The following is a 14,182-nucleotide window of genomic DNA, read 5'->3' on the forward strand; positions in this document are numbered from 1 at the left end:
CCACCGCGGTGCCGCCCCGGGGGGCCCCGAAGCGCCCCGGCTTGGGACAGACGCGCGGCGGCCCCGGGCGGGCGGCGTCCGTGCTGCGTCTCGGCCCTGCGGTGGGGGGGCCGGGGGGGCCGGCAGGCGTTGAGTGGCCCCGCGCGGTTGGCACGGCGCCCGGCTGCACTTGGCACCCGCGAACATAAACAGTTCTTCCCGCGCCGCCCGCCCCCCCCGGGTAATGCAGTGGGGGGGGGGGCTGGCAGCCCCCGCGCTGGGCTGGCACCGGGGTCCCCCTGGGGGCCGTCCCCTCCTCGGCGCCCTGGGGCAGCGCTGCAGCTCCTTCTGGGGCACCCGGGGCCGCCCCCTCCCCCCCGAGTGCCCACCGTGGGGCCGGTGCACCCCCGCATCGATGGGGTCCCGGGTGCCCTCTGGGGGTCGCGCAGCGCCGTGCCCCTCCCCGGGCGGCCCAGCCTTGTTCCTCGGGATCCTTTTCCGCCTCCGCGGGGCCGCAGCCAGCGCTCGGCAAATAAACATCCCCCGCCGGGCCCCGCGCCAGCGCTTAAATAAACAGCCGGGCCCCGTTGTGAAACCCGCGGCCCCCTCCCCACCGCCGCCCCCCCCGCGTGGGACGCAGTGCTCTGGCCGTGCCCGCAGCTGAGCCCCGGTGCGATCGGTACCACGGCACGCAGCCGTGGTGATGTGGGACGTCCTCGGGGAACCCCGCGTCCCCCCCTGAGGTCACCCTGTGCAATCTGTCCCTGTGCCGTGGGATTCAGGTGTGAGGCCCGGGGGTGTCCCGCGTTGTGTCCCCTCTACCCCCCCCGGGCCGCTAAGCTGGGATGAGCGCAGTGCCCGCAGTGGTGCCGCTAATCGGGGGATTGCGCTAATCTGTGGGGCAGCGCCGGGCACCACTGCGCCCCCCCGGGCTTTGGGGTGGGGAAACTGAGGCACGGGGGGCAGCGCTGGGTTCGGTGCCCCACTTTAACCCCTTCTCTCTGCTCCCCCCACAGAGCCCGAAGCCGCTCCGTGCCAGGACAGCCCCATGCTCTGCTCGGCCCCCGCGCCCCCCGCCTGAGTGCCCCCCAGAGCCGGAGGCCCCGCCATGGCCAGCAACAGCAGCTCCTGCCCCACGCCCGGGGGGGGGCACCTGAACGGCTACCCTGTCACCCCCTACGCCTTCTTCTTCCCCCACATGCTGGGGGGGCTCTCCCCACCCAGCTCACTGCCCGGCATCCAGCACCAGCTGCCCGTCAGCGGCTACAGCACGCCCTCACCTGCCAGTGAGTATGGGGGCCTGGGGGGCAGGGGGTTTGGGACGGGGGTCCCGATGCCATAGGGCCGCTGGGTCCCCCGTGCCGGTGGGGTAACGCTTCTGTCGTGTGCTGTGAGTGCTGCGGGGATGGTGACGGCGGTGACGGCAGTGTGGGGGTGTCCCCGGCTGGAGCCGCCCCCCCGCAGATGGGTTTATAAATAGCTGCGGTGATGGGAAAGAAAGGACTGAGGGGAGGACGGAGCTGCGGTGACGCAGCGGGGTTGGGGGCACCGTCAGTGGGGAAACTGAGGCACGGCTCCATCACGGTGGAGCAGCCGCTGTGCGTGGCCACGCCCGTGCCCGGCGCCGTCTGCAGGGCGCAGCGACGGCCCTGCCGGGGACGGGGCTGCAGCGCCCGCATCGCACCGCAGGGACGGCTCCGCTCCGTCCGCCGGGCCGCCCGCCTCGGTTCCCGCAGCGCCGCGCGGAGCGGTGCCGGTTGGATGCCCCGCGGCGTCCGCCGTCGGGGAGGTCGCGCTGGGTCGGGGCGTGCCGGGCCCCCCCAGCCCCGGGGCTCGAGGCAGGTCCGGGCAGGGCCGGGCCGCGGGCGCTGTCCCCCGCCGGAGCCGCCCCGGCGCGGTGGGACCCAGCGGGACCAGTCGGGCGGCTGGGTGGTGGCGGCGGGCGCGGTGCCTCCCCCGCCTCGCTCGGGGGCCGTTCCCGCCGCGCCGAATTGTGGGAACGGGGCGGGGGGGCACCGTCCCCCTCCTTTCGTCCCCCTCCTTTCATCCTCCTCCCCTCCCCCCGCTGGGAACCGGGACGGCCGTGCCTCGGTTTCCCTCTGACCCCGTCCCGGCGGGGCGCCGGGGAGGGCCGCGGTCCCGGGGTGGGGGGCACGGAGCCCCCCCGGCCACCGCCCCCTCCTCATTGCCCCCCACGGTTTGCTCGCCCCCCCCTCCCCGCGGTGCTGTCCCGGTGCAGGGGGGCCGCGATGCTGCTTGGTGGTGGCGTAGCTGCACGTCCCCTCCCAGCCGCTTTATCCTTTGCCCTCTGTGGCACTGGGGGCCACGTTCGCCCCTCCCTGCATGTGAGCCCCTCCCTGCCCGCACAGCCCCTCCTCATCCCGGGGGCGCAGCCGGGCTGCGGGAGCCCCGCATTGCTTTTGGAGCGTGCTGCGTTTGGTGCAGAGCTGGCGGTGTGCGTGCGTGCATGCTTCAGCTCCTGCGGTGCTGCACACACGTGTGTGCAAGAGTGCACGCCCTCGTGCACGCAGCTGTCAGCACAGAGCTGCAGTGCAGCGGTGCGCCGGGGGGGTCCCCTCCTCTGCCCCGTAGAGGAGCTCTGGGGGGGCTGTGCACTGGGGACCCTCCATCCGTCCCCTCTGTCTGGACCCATTCCCCGATGCCATCCTCAGGAGCTTAACCCATCCCCCCCATCCCGTGGGGTGGGTGTCCCCGTTGTGTCCCTGTTATCCCCCCCCCGTGCCGGGGGGCTGCGCCGTCACCCAACCCCGCCAGCTCTGGTTTCCTTTGAGCCGCCACCGCTCCCCCACGGCGCCCCGTAATTAATTAATTTTTAAAAATTAATGAGCGAAACGTGCTTCTGGCAGGCCAGGGGCCGCGGGGTGGAGAGCGAGGGGGCCCGGATGGGGGCGGTGGGGGGGGAAGGGGGAGCCTCCGTGGTGGGGGGGGGAAGGGGCGGTGGGGACGGCGCATAAGGGCACGGCGCTCCATCACTGTCAGCGGTGCGGGGGGAGCGGGGGCGGAACGGCCCTGCGGGGGAGGGGGGCTGCGGTATGGGGAGGGGACGGGGACCCCCCTCCGGTGGCGGTGTGAGGGGGCCCTGCCCGCGTCCCGCTGTCCCTACAGGGCCGTGTCCCACCCCGGTGTGCTTCCCCCGGCGCTGCGTGGCGTTGCTCACAGCTTTGCTCCTTTCTGTTCTTTCCTTTTTTCTTAATCTGTGTTTGTTCCTGTTGTCATCACAGCGGGGCCGGAAGTGCTGCCCAGCGTGGCAGCCGTGCGGATGTGTGGGACACGGCCCTGCGGTGCCACCCTGTGTGCCATGGTGTGCCATCTGTGCCATGGTGTGCCATGGTGTGCTGTGGTGTTCCATGATGTGCCATGATGTGCCATGGTGTTCCATGGTGTGCCATGGTGTGCCATGATTTGCCATGATGTTCCATGGTGTGCCATGGTGTGCCATGATTTGCCATGATGTGCCATGATTTGCCATGATGTGCCATGGTGTGCCATGGTGTTCCATGATGTGCCATGATGTGCCATGGTGTTCCATGGTGTGCCATGGTGTGCCATGGTGTGCCATGATGTGCCATGGTGTGCCATGGTGTTCCATGATGTGCCATGGTGTGCTGTGGTGTTCCATGGTGTGCCATGGTGTTCCATGGTGTGCCATGATGTGCCATGATGTGCCATGGTGTTCCATGATGTGCCATGGTGTTCCATGATGTGCCATGGTGTTCTGTGGTGTTCCATGGTGTGCCATGATTTGCCATGGTGTTCCATGGTGTGCCATGTTATTCCATGATGTGCCATGGTGTTCCATGGTGTTCCATGATGTGCCATGATGTGCCATGGTGCCACAGTGTGCCATGGTGTGCCATGGTGTGCCATGATGTGCCATGGTGTCACAGTGTGCCACGGCCATGCATTGCTGTGGATGCGCTGTGGCCATACAGTGACATGAATGTGCCATGGAAGTGTCATGGAATGGCCATAAATGTGTCACGGATGTATCATGGCTATATCGCGGCTGTAACATAGAAGTGCTGTGGCCACGCAGTGCCATGCAGTACTGCACACTGCCATGCAGTTCCATGCAGTACTGCACACTGCCATGCAGTTCCATGCAGTACTGCACACTGCCATGCAGTTCCATGCAGCACAGTGCTGTGCTCGCCCCCCACGGCCGCCGCATTCCTCCCAGCACAGCGCAGTGACTCACAGCAGACATTTGTCATTTGGCTGCAGGAAGTTGGAGCGGTGCGGGGCTTTTGTTCGCAGAGCTGCTGGCTCAGCACAGCCCGCACGGATGGTGGCAATGTAACCAGCACTGCCCTGCACACACACACACACACACACACACACACGCACACACACGTGCACACCCCCCAGGTCTCTCCAGTGCTCTCCCCTCCCCTCCCTGCAGAGCAGAGCTGCCATGGCACGCTGTGCACGTGTGTGCAGGGAGCTGTGGGCACGTGTGTGTGTGTGTGTGTGTGCATGTGTGTTCCTGTGGGCACATGGCTGCGTGTGCAGAGGGTGTGCACACGTGTGTGTGTGCAGCCTGCTGTGTGTGCTGCAGGAGTTCACTCCTATGCACAGCTTTTGGCGAGGGATTGCACGCATACGTGTGCAGCTTATGGCAAAGGGGTGCACACGCGTGTGCCCAGCGTGACCTGTGAGAGTGCACACAGCAGCAGCCTCATGTTGGAGTGCATGCAGGTGGGCACACCCCCCGTGTGCTGTGGTGTTGCACGCGTGTGCAGAAATGTTGCCTGCGTACCACGGGAGTGAGGCGGGTGTGAGAGCACACGTGTGTGTGTGTGTGTGTGTGTGTGTGCTGCAGGAAAAACCACACATGTATACCTGCATGTTGCAGCACACGCGTGTGCACACACACACATGCTCACGCACTCACACACGTGCTCTCTCTCACACACACGCTCACACAAACACATACACACGTGCTCACACACACATGCTCACACACACACGCATACGCACGTGCTCACACACACAGATGCTTACACACACACATACACACGTGCTCACACACACATGTGCTCTCTCACACACACGCTCACACACACACACGTGCTCACATGTACACACACACACACGTACACACACACACACACGTGCTCACATGTACACACACACACACGTACACACACACACACACGTGCTCACATGTACACACACACAATCACATGCTGACACACACACTCACATGCACACACACACACACACATACACACACACGTGCTCACACACACACACACTCACACACACATGCTCACACTCACACACACACACACTCACACACTCACACTCACACACTCACACACACACACACACACACTCACACACACGTGCTCACACACACGTGCACACGCGGGGGGCGGGGGGTCAGCCCGGGCTTTGCCCTTCCCTCGGGTTCAGCCGGGGGTCACCGCGTGCCATTGGGGGATGAGCGCAACCCCCCCCTCCCCCCTCCCCCGCTCGGACCCCCGGCCCCTCCCCTCCCCCCCCGGGCTCCGTGCGCTGCGGGGCCGGGGCTGTGCGCTGGGGAGGGGAGGGGGGGAGGAGAAACGGGAGGAGGAGGAGGAGGAGGAGGGGAGGAAGGCGGGGGCGGAGGAGCGCGGCGCGGTGCGGGTTAAGGCTGCGGGCGGCGCTCCGTCGGACGGACCGGGGCCGCGGGGCTGCGCCTTCACCACCCCCCCCCGGACCCCCACCCCTCCTCCGCCGCTCCGGGGGGGGCCATGGCAGCGCGGCGCGGGGCGCCCCGGGGGCTCAGCCCCGCCGGGGGGGGGCGGTGAGCGGGGGGGGGGCCGCGGCCCCGGGAACGGCGGGGCCGATGTTCGAGGGCGCGGAGGTGGCGGGGCTGCCCCCCCCGGGCCCCTCCTCCGCATGGATTGCTGCGGGCCCGGCCGGGGCTGTTTGCTGCCACGGTGCCCCCCCCCGCCCCGCACCGCCCCGCGCCGCGCCCCACACTGGGGCGCCTCCGGCCGCTGTACGTACTGGGACCCCGAGCTGGGGGTGGGGGGCTGGGGGCAGAGGTGGGGGGGGGGCAGACGGACGTTCGCTGTGCGGGGCGCCGGGCACGGCTGGGGGGGGGGGGGGGGCTCTGCGCCGGGCGGCCCGCACCGTGCTGGGGCTGCGCGTGCGGTGCTGAGCGCTGCGTGCGGTGCGCGGTGGGCGCTGAGCGGGGGGGGATCGGGGCGGGAGCGGGTGCTGCGTGTGTGCGCCGTGCCGACCCCTGCCCCATTTCTGTGCTGAGCGATGGGCGGGGCCCCCCCGGCTTCCCCCCTCCCGGGAATGTCGCTCCCTTCCCAACCCCGTGAGCGGAGCCGTGCGCTGCCCTCCGTGTTTGGGAAACCCCTCTGCCCCCCCCCGCTCCGCTGTGCTGGCCCCGATCGGCCCCGCTGCAGGGATGCGGGGGGGGTCCCACGTTCCCCCCCCGGCGCATTCCGGCCCCGCACCACGTGCGGTGATTGCAGCCTCAGCGCTGTGACTTTCAGCCCGGTTGGTGCCGGGGGGCGCGGGGCCCTCCCTGCGGCAGCGCCCGGTGTTATGGGGGGGTGCTGACGGCTGTACCCCCCCATATCTGCCCCCATTGTCTCTGGGCCGCCCGACCTTCCTGCTGTGATCGGAGTGAGAGCACGCGGGGCCTTTGTCTGCAGGCAGGGCGCTGCGCCGGGGGGGCTGGGGGACCACGATCCCGCTGGAAGCAGCGTGGTGAGACCCCCCCCCCAGTCCCGCAGTGATCACACTGTCAGCCCCTCCCCGCAGGCCCGCAGTGCCCCTTTGCTGCCCCGCGGTGCTGTGAGCTGTGGGGCTGCCCGTGTCCTGGCGCTGTGCCCCACTGCTGTGTCCCCACAGCTCGGCCCTGCCTCGGTTTCCCCCGGGAGCTCCGCTGTGTCACCCCGTGGCTGTGGCTGCTGTCACTGTGCTGCTGTGCCTGCAGGCTGTGCTGCTCCGGGAGCTGCGGGGAAACTGAGGCACAGCCGTGTCCTGGGGGGCTGCGCTGCCCCACGGCCATGTGGGGCGTCCTGTGCGTTACAGTGGGTGCAGCGCTGGAGCACCCCAGGACGCTTCTGCCTTTGCATCCCCACGGTGCCCATCCCGTGTCACCTGGACGGCCCCATCCCCTCCCCCTGCGGTGGCACAGGAGTGCTGTCTGTGTGTCTGTCCGCCTGCAGCACAGCCCAGCACAGCACGCGGCCCCACGGGCGCTTTCCCACACCGGGTGCCAGGGCTGTGGGGCTGTTTGACGGTGGGGTTGTGGGGCTGCAGGGTGATGGGATGGAGGTGATGACTGGGGGCTGCCTGCAGAACATCTGGTGCACAGCTGGGACTGTTGTCTCCACTGTTCAGGCTGGGGGGGCTCCCACTGCTCCACGGGGCTGCGTGCGCCCCTCACGTCCCCACCGTCACCCATCCCTGTGGGGCTGAGGAGGGCTGCCCCCCCATATGCCCGGCACCTCTGGGTGCTGCTGGTAGCCCCCCCCAAGCCCGGATTCTGCTGTGAGGGGCTCCCGGGGCGCGCGGTGCCCTCCTCAGTGCCGAGGATCCCTGCGGTGCCTCCAGCCCGTGGCGGAGGAGGGGGACAGACGGCCGGAGCCCCCCGGCGCCGCGGCGTCAGATGTGTGTTGTGAGCACAGCTCCGTGAGGAGGTCCTTAAATCATCCAACAGAGGCGGTCGGTGATGGAGGACGGCGGCTGCGCCACGGTGATGGCTGCGCCGGGGGGGGCAGTGGATGCGGTGCTGCTCAGCTCCCACCATCGCTGCCCCCCAGCACTGCAGCCTCGTGGCTGCGCCGTGGGACGGCGGCGCTGTGGGTGCCATTGTCCCCTTGTCCCCATCCCGGTGCCGTGTGGCCGGTTAACCCCAATCTGGGGCAGTGCTGGGGGGGCACCTCCCACCCGACCCCACTCGGGTGCTGCCGTGCCCACAGCCCCGCTGCCACCCACTGCCACCCCACGTGGCCGGCACTGCTGGTGGTGCTGCGGGGCCCTGTGTGGGGCATGGGACTCCTCGGGGAGTTGATCCCTTTGTGGGGCACAGGACCCTCTAAGGGGCGTGAGTTGCTTTGTGGGGCACAGGGCTCTGCGGGGCACGGATCCTATTTGGGGCACAGGGCCCTCTGTGGGGCGCGGGTCCCTGTGTGGGGTGCGGTGTGGGCTCCCCGCCGGCCCGGCCTTTCATATCCTGTCTGACTGGTTTACTTGGCTCGGCCCTAAGCAAAACATTCGCAAACATCCTGAGGAGCTGAGAGCTTAACCCGTGCCTGGCTGCCGTGCTGTGGGGCGCAGTGGGGCGCAGTGGCACCGACGTTGCTGTGGGGCTGTGGGGCGGTGGGCGATGTGGCCCTGCACATCTGTGTGCCCGCAGGCACTGCACTGCATCAAAACCATGGAGGGAGGGGGGCTCCTGGGCGCTGCTTTGGGTTTTTCTGTTTTTTTTTTTGTTTTTTTTTTGCTTTTTCTATTTTTCTTTCCCTTTTTTTTTTTTTCCTCTTTTCCCTTTATATTTCTTTTTGTCATCGTCCCGTGCCCTGGAAACGTCAGCTCACATCTCCCATCCCCGTGCGCAGCCGGGGCAGCCCCCCAACCCAACCCATCCCTACGGCACACAGAGGGGCAGCAGCCCTGGGGGGAGGACGGGGTGTCCCCTCGGGGGGGTGCGCAGCCTCTGACCGTTGCCCTCCCCGCAGCCGTGGAGACGCAGAGCACCAGCTCAGAGGAGATTGTGCCCAGCCCCCCCTCCCCACCGCCGCTGCCACGCATCTACAAGCCGTGCTTCGTCTGCCAGGACAAATCCTCGGGGTACCACTACGGCGTCAGCGCCTGCGAGGGCTGCAAGGTGAGAGCTGCATGGACGTGCCATGCCGTGCCGTGCCGTGCCGTGCTATGCCATGCCGTGCTGTGCTGTGGGGTGCCGTGCCGTGCCGTGCCATGCCATGCCATGCTATGCCATGCCGTGCTGTGCTGTGCTGTGCATCGCTGTGCTGTGCCAACTCTGACCAGAGCTCTCTGGGTGTCCCCAGGGTTTCTTCCGCCGCAGCATCCAGAAGAACATGGTGTACACGTGCCACCGGGACAAGAACTGCATCATCAACAAGGTGACGCGCAACCGCTGCCAGTACTGCCGCCTGCAGAAGTGCTTCGAGGTCGGGATGTCCAAGGAGTGTGAGTGTGGGAAGGGACGGGTGGGGCGAGGGGGGTGGGTGGTCCCACGCTGGGTGCTGCCCCGGGTGCTGTGGGCGATCCCGGCTGCCCCCATTGATTGGGGGGGGGCTGCTGGGGGAGCACCCTGCTGGTGTGACGGCGCTGCCCGTTGCCTGGCAACACGTGATGGATGATGTCAGAGATAAATGGTGCTGTCTGTGCCAGTTGTCATGGTGCCTGGCTGCACCCCCCGCACCACAGGGGGGTCATCAGTGGGGGCCGGGAGGTCCTGCCCCATCTGTGCGCTCCTGTGGGGCCCCCCGCTGGTGCCGGGGGTGGGCAGCACCCACTGCACCTACAGGGCTCTGCATCCCCCCCCAGCTGCTGCCTCACCGCTGTGTCCCAGCGGCGGTCCCCCCTCCCCAGACCCACTCCCACGGTGACACAGAGGCGGCTGTGAAGGAAAATTGTGGGTGGAGGGGACACTGGGGGCCTTAGAGGGGGGGTTTGGTGGCACTGACAGTGCCATCCCCGCAGCCGTCCGCAATGACCGCAATAAGAAGAAGAAGGACGTGCCGAAGACGGAGTGCTCAGAGAGCTACATCATCACCCCTGAGGTGGAGGAGCTGATCGAGAAGGTCCGCAAAGCACACCAGGAGACGTTCCCTGCGCTGTGCCAGCTCGGCAAATACACCACGGTGAGTGAGCAGATGCACCAGGGCCACCGCACACAGACGCGGCTGGGAGGGAGCTGAACCCCTGCTCTGCCCCGCAGAACAACAGCTCGGAGCAGCGCGTGTCGCTGGACATCGACCTGTGGGACAAGTTCAGTGAGCTGTCCACAAAGTGCATCATCAAGACGGTGGAGTTCGCCAAGCAGCTGCCAGGCTTCACCACGCTCACCATCGCCGACCAAATCACGCTGCTGAAAGCCGCCTGCCTGGACATCCTGGTGGGGATGGAGACGGGGCTGAAGAAGGGTGGGGATGAGGAGGGGGCTGGAGGTGGGGTGGGCGCAGGGTGGAGATGGCACGGAGCCGGGGCTGGGAACAGAGTGGGCGTGGAGCTGGCGCTGGGATGGAGATGGGGATGGGGCTGCGGTTGGGCACTGCACCCGCGGGCGCTGAGCCCCCCAACCCCTCTGCCCCCCAGATCCTGCGGATCTGCACGCGCTACACCCCCGAGCAGGACACCATGACCTTCTCGGACGGGCTGACGCTGAACCGCACGCAGATGCACAACGCCGGCTTCGGGCCGCTCACAGACCTGGTGTTCGCCTTCGCCAATCAGCTGCTGCCGCTGGAGATGGACGATGCTGAGACCGGGCTGCTGAGCGCCATCTGCCTCATCTGCGGGGGTGGGTGCCGGGGGGGGGGGCAGCGGGACACCCCCGGCCCCAGGGCTGAACCGGGAGACCCTACAATAACAGCCCCTTCTCACCATACGGCCGCCCCCAAACCCCTCTGTGCCCTCCGCCAGATGCAGCCGTGCAGCAGGTGGGGAGGGGTGGGATGGGGGGCACAGAGGACCCGTAACCTTTGCTCCTCCCCCTCCCCATGCAGACCGCCAGGACCTGGAGCAGCCTGACAAGGTGGACAAACTGCAGGAGCCGCTGCTGGAGGCACTGAAGATCTACGTGAGGAAGAGGCGGCCCAACAAACCCCACATGTTCCCCAAAATGCTGATGAAGATCACAGATCTCCGCAGCATCAGCGCCAAGGGTGAGTGTGGGGGGGCGGGGTCACAGCCCCCCTGGGCCCTGGGCTGGTGGGCAGGGAGAGCAGTGCTTTGGGTGCCAATTTGGGGTGCTCACTTGGGAGTGCCAGCGTAGGGCTGCCAGTCGTGGTGCTGGCTGGGAGGTGCTGGTTGGGGATGTCGATGTGGGGAGTGCTGCTCAGGCGGTGCCAGCAGCCCCCTCCCCGCTGACCCCCCCATCCCACCCCCCTGCAGGCGCCGAACGGGTGATCACACTGAAGATGGAGATCCCGGGCTCGATGCCGCCGCTCATCCAGGAGATGCTGGAGAACTCGGAGGGCATGGACACGCTGGGGGGGCAGCCGGGTGGTCCCCGCACAGGAGGTTTGGGGCCCCCCCCGGGCAGTTGCAGCCCCAGCCTCTCGCCGAGCTCCACGCGCAGCAGCCCGGCCACGCACTCGCCGTGACCCACGCCCGGCGTGCACCAGGACACAGCTTGAAGGGGGGGGGGTCCATCTGCAGCCCCCCCGGGGCGGACTCCTCGCAGCCCCCCCCCCGGCACAGCCCCGGGACCCCCACCCGGAGCGGACCCAGTGGGAGCGGCGCTGCCCCCCGGCCCTCCCCACCCCGGGGCGCTGCAGTGCTTTGGTTGATTCACATTTCAGGGGCGCGGGGGCCCCCGGGACGCCTCCCCCCTCCCCCCCCCGGCCCCACCAGCACCAGCACAAACGGGACCGCGACCGCCGCCATCGCCCCGGCCCGGCCCGGCCACTGGGGGGGGACCCGGCCGACCCCACCACCGAGGAAGCAGAGTCATTTAAAAGAGAAAGAAATCAAAGTATATATATATAAATATCTATAAATATCTATAAATATGTTTTAAAACCTTTGTAAAAGTTTGGAGGGGTTTTTAGGCTGTGCAGGTGGAGGGGGCACGGCGGGCGCTGCCGGGGGCGGGGAGGGGGGTGGGGGGGCACACGATTTATTATTATGACTTATTTTTTTTTGTTGTTGTTGTTGAGATTTTAGTGGTTTTAGAGGCGGGGGGGGCGGGCGGGCCCCTATCCTGGGCCCCCCCCAGGTGGGGCGGGGGCTGCGGGGCCCGGCGCGGCCGCACGGGGAGGACGTGGGGACGGGAGGGGGAACGGCTCCAGAATAAAGTTTATTTATTCTACGCCCGGCTCGTTCTTGCTGTGGGGCACTGGGGGGGCTAAGGGGGCACATGCTGAGCCCCACTGCGGGGTCCCATTGCCCCCATGCATCCTACAAGGCAGGGATGGGCAGAGTACAGTCGGGTGCGGTGCCTGCAGAGCCCCAGGGCGCTCGTGACACGTGTGGTCAGCACTGCTTTGTTTTCCTCTCTCTCCCGTTTTCTTTCCAGCAGCTGCAGGGTGAGGCCCATCCGCTGCCCCACAACAGGAACCGGGTGGGGAGGGGGGTGGGGGGGCAGCAGGGCACGGCTGCTTCCTGACACCAATGCAGACCTGTGACCCCCCCAGGCTGAGCGCAGCCGCAACTCATCGCAGCGACGGCAGCCGCGTTTCACACATCCAGGGCGGCTCGCAGTGGGGGGCGCAGCTGCGGAACCGCCCCCCCGCGGGTGGGGAGTCGCTCGGGGGCCGCTCGGCTCTTGCGCAGGAGGTGGCCGAGCTCCGCCAGGCTGAGCAGCGCCGACGCCAAGCCGACGGCGAAGTAGAAGCGGATGAAGACGGTCTTCTCGGTGGGGCGGGACACGAAGCAGTCGACGCGGTGCGGGCACGGCCGGCGGCGGCAGACGAAGAGCGGCGGCACTCGGAAGCCGTAGAGCAGCGGCTGCCCCAGCAGGAACAACACCTCGGCCGCGCTGCGGAGCGCGACGCTGCCCGCGTAGAACCGCCGCAGCCGTCGGGCGCGCCGCCCCGCTGGGAGCCCCGCTTTGGCCGTTTGGTGCACGGCGAAGATGAGGAAGAGCGCGGCGGGCGCCGAGAGCGCGAGCACGTGGAAAACCAGGAAGCGGTAATGCGAGAGCGGAAAGGCCGCGTCGTAACACACCGGTTTGCAGCCCGGCTGCCGCGTGTTGCACGCGAACTCCTCCTGCTCGTCCTCGAAGACGTCGCTGCCCACCGTGGCGAGCACCAGCACGCGGAAGAGCAGCATCACCAGCAGCCAGCAGCGGCCCACCATGGGCGAGTGCTCCTGCACGGCGTCCAGCAGCGAGCTCAGGAAGCCCCACTCGCCCATCGCTGCGGGAGGGGGCGGCGCTGGGGACGCTGTGCCCGGGGTCCCGAAGGCACCGAACGTCCCCGCGGTCCGAGGAGCCGAAAGCCGCCTCTACAAAAATTCACCCCGACGAACGGCCCCGAGAGGTCCGGCTCCGGCACGGCAGCGACGGCTCCGCGGCACCGCCGGTCCCGTCCCCGCCCCCCATCCCGGTACCTGCGAGGGAGCTCCGGTCCGACGCCGTCCGCTCTCCGCCCCGTGTCGGGATGACGGCCCCGCTGCCGCCCGGAGCCCTTTTAGAGGCAGCGGCCGAGGGGCGCCGGGGGGGCGGGCGGAGCGCATCGCGCGTGGGGCGGAGAGGCAGCCTTACAGCCCCGGACGGGGCGGGGAACGGAGCGGGGCCGGGGGGTCCCCGCATTGCACGGCGGCGCTCCGTGCGCGCAGCGCTCGGTGAACGTCGGGGTGACGTCGGGGTGAGCGGAGCGGCCCCAAACTCGCACCGCGGGAGCCGCAATAACGCTGCCGTCGGCGGGGACGCGCCAGAGCCGCTCTCCAGAGCCCGGCGGTGGAAAACGTGACGGCTGCGTTCCAGCGCAGCACCTCGGCGGCACCGACGGCGCCGGGATGCCGGGCAGGGCGGGGTGCTCCCGCAGCGCCCGCATCCCGCGTGCGGCGTCGGGCAGCGCGGCTGGCGGTGCCTCGTGTGTGCGCTGCGCCCATCGCCCTCGGGAGCCCCGCCGTCCGTCCGGGAACCGCGGCACACGGGGCTGAGGGCGGGCGGCCCTTCCCCGCCGTACGGCGCTCCCGTTTTTCGCTCGAAGGCCTCGGCACGGCGGCGGAGGGAGGCTTTGCAACGCCCGGCGACGGGTTGAGGGGCCGGGAAGGAGCGGCTTCCCCCGGTGCGCTGCGGGCCGAGGAGGTCCGGCTGCGGGGCTCCCAGCGGCGCCGGGCAGCAGCTGCGGCAGAAGCCCCGGGGGGAACAGAAGCGATGCGCGGCGCTCCGGGTGGCTGCGCTGCTGCAGGCGGGTTGCAGGAGGAGCCCCAGCAGAGCAGGGCCGGGCTGCGGGGCTGCCGCTGCATCTCCCGTCCATCCTTGGGCGGACGGAGCCGCACACAGCTCCACGTACAACCCAGCACGCAG

At 68.4% G+C, this 14,182-nt stretch overlaps 2 protein-coding genes across 2 annotated transcripts in view; one reads left to right on the forward strand and one right to left on the reverse strand.

Annotated features, from left to right (window-relative positions):
* Positions 1-11,738, forward strand: part of RARA (retinoic acid receptor alpha) — a 15,856-nt gene extending 4,118 nt beyond the window's left edge. Inside the window, exons 2-9 of the mRNA XM_085210868.1 lie at positions 996-1,265; positions 8,694-8,842; positions 9,027-9,168; positions 9,685-9,845; positions 9,923-10,099; positions 10,300-10,504; positions 10,710-10,868; positions 11,098-11,738. Of these exons, the coding sequence (XP_085066994.1) occupies positions 1,088-1,265; positions 8,694-8,842; positions 9,027-9,168; positions 9,685-9,845; positions 9,923-10,099; positions 10,300-10,504; positions 10,710-10,868; positions 11,098-11,309 (1,383 nt within the window). The 5' untranslated portion in view covers positions 996-1,087 and the 3' untranslated portion in view covers positions 11,310-11,738. The remainder of the gene's footprint in view (positions 1-995; positions 1,266-8,693; positions 8,843-9,026; positions 9,169-9,684; positions 9,846-9,922; positions 10,100-10,299; positions 10,505-10,709; positions 10,869-11,097) is intronic.
* Positions 11,739-11,818: 80 nt separating this feature from the next.
* GJD3 (gap junction protein delta 3) lies at positions 11,819-13,069 on the reverse strand. The gene has a single exon (XM_019611346.2). It carries the CDS (start codon positions 13,060-13,062, stop codon positions 12,385-12,387), a length of 678 nt encoding a protein of 225 aa, XP_019466891.2. The 5' UTR covers positions 13,063-13,069; the 3' UTR covers positions 11,819-12,384.
* Between the last annotated feature and the right edge of the window lie 1,113 nt (positions 13,070-14,182).

This window comes from Meleagris gallopavo, chromosome 29 (assembly GCF_905368555.1).
Source record: "Meleagris gallopavo chromosome 29, MGAL_WU_HG_1.1, whole genome shotgun sequence".
NCBI lineage: Eukaryota > Metazoa > Chordata > Aves > Galliformes > Phasianidae > Meleagris > Meleagris gallopavo.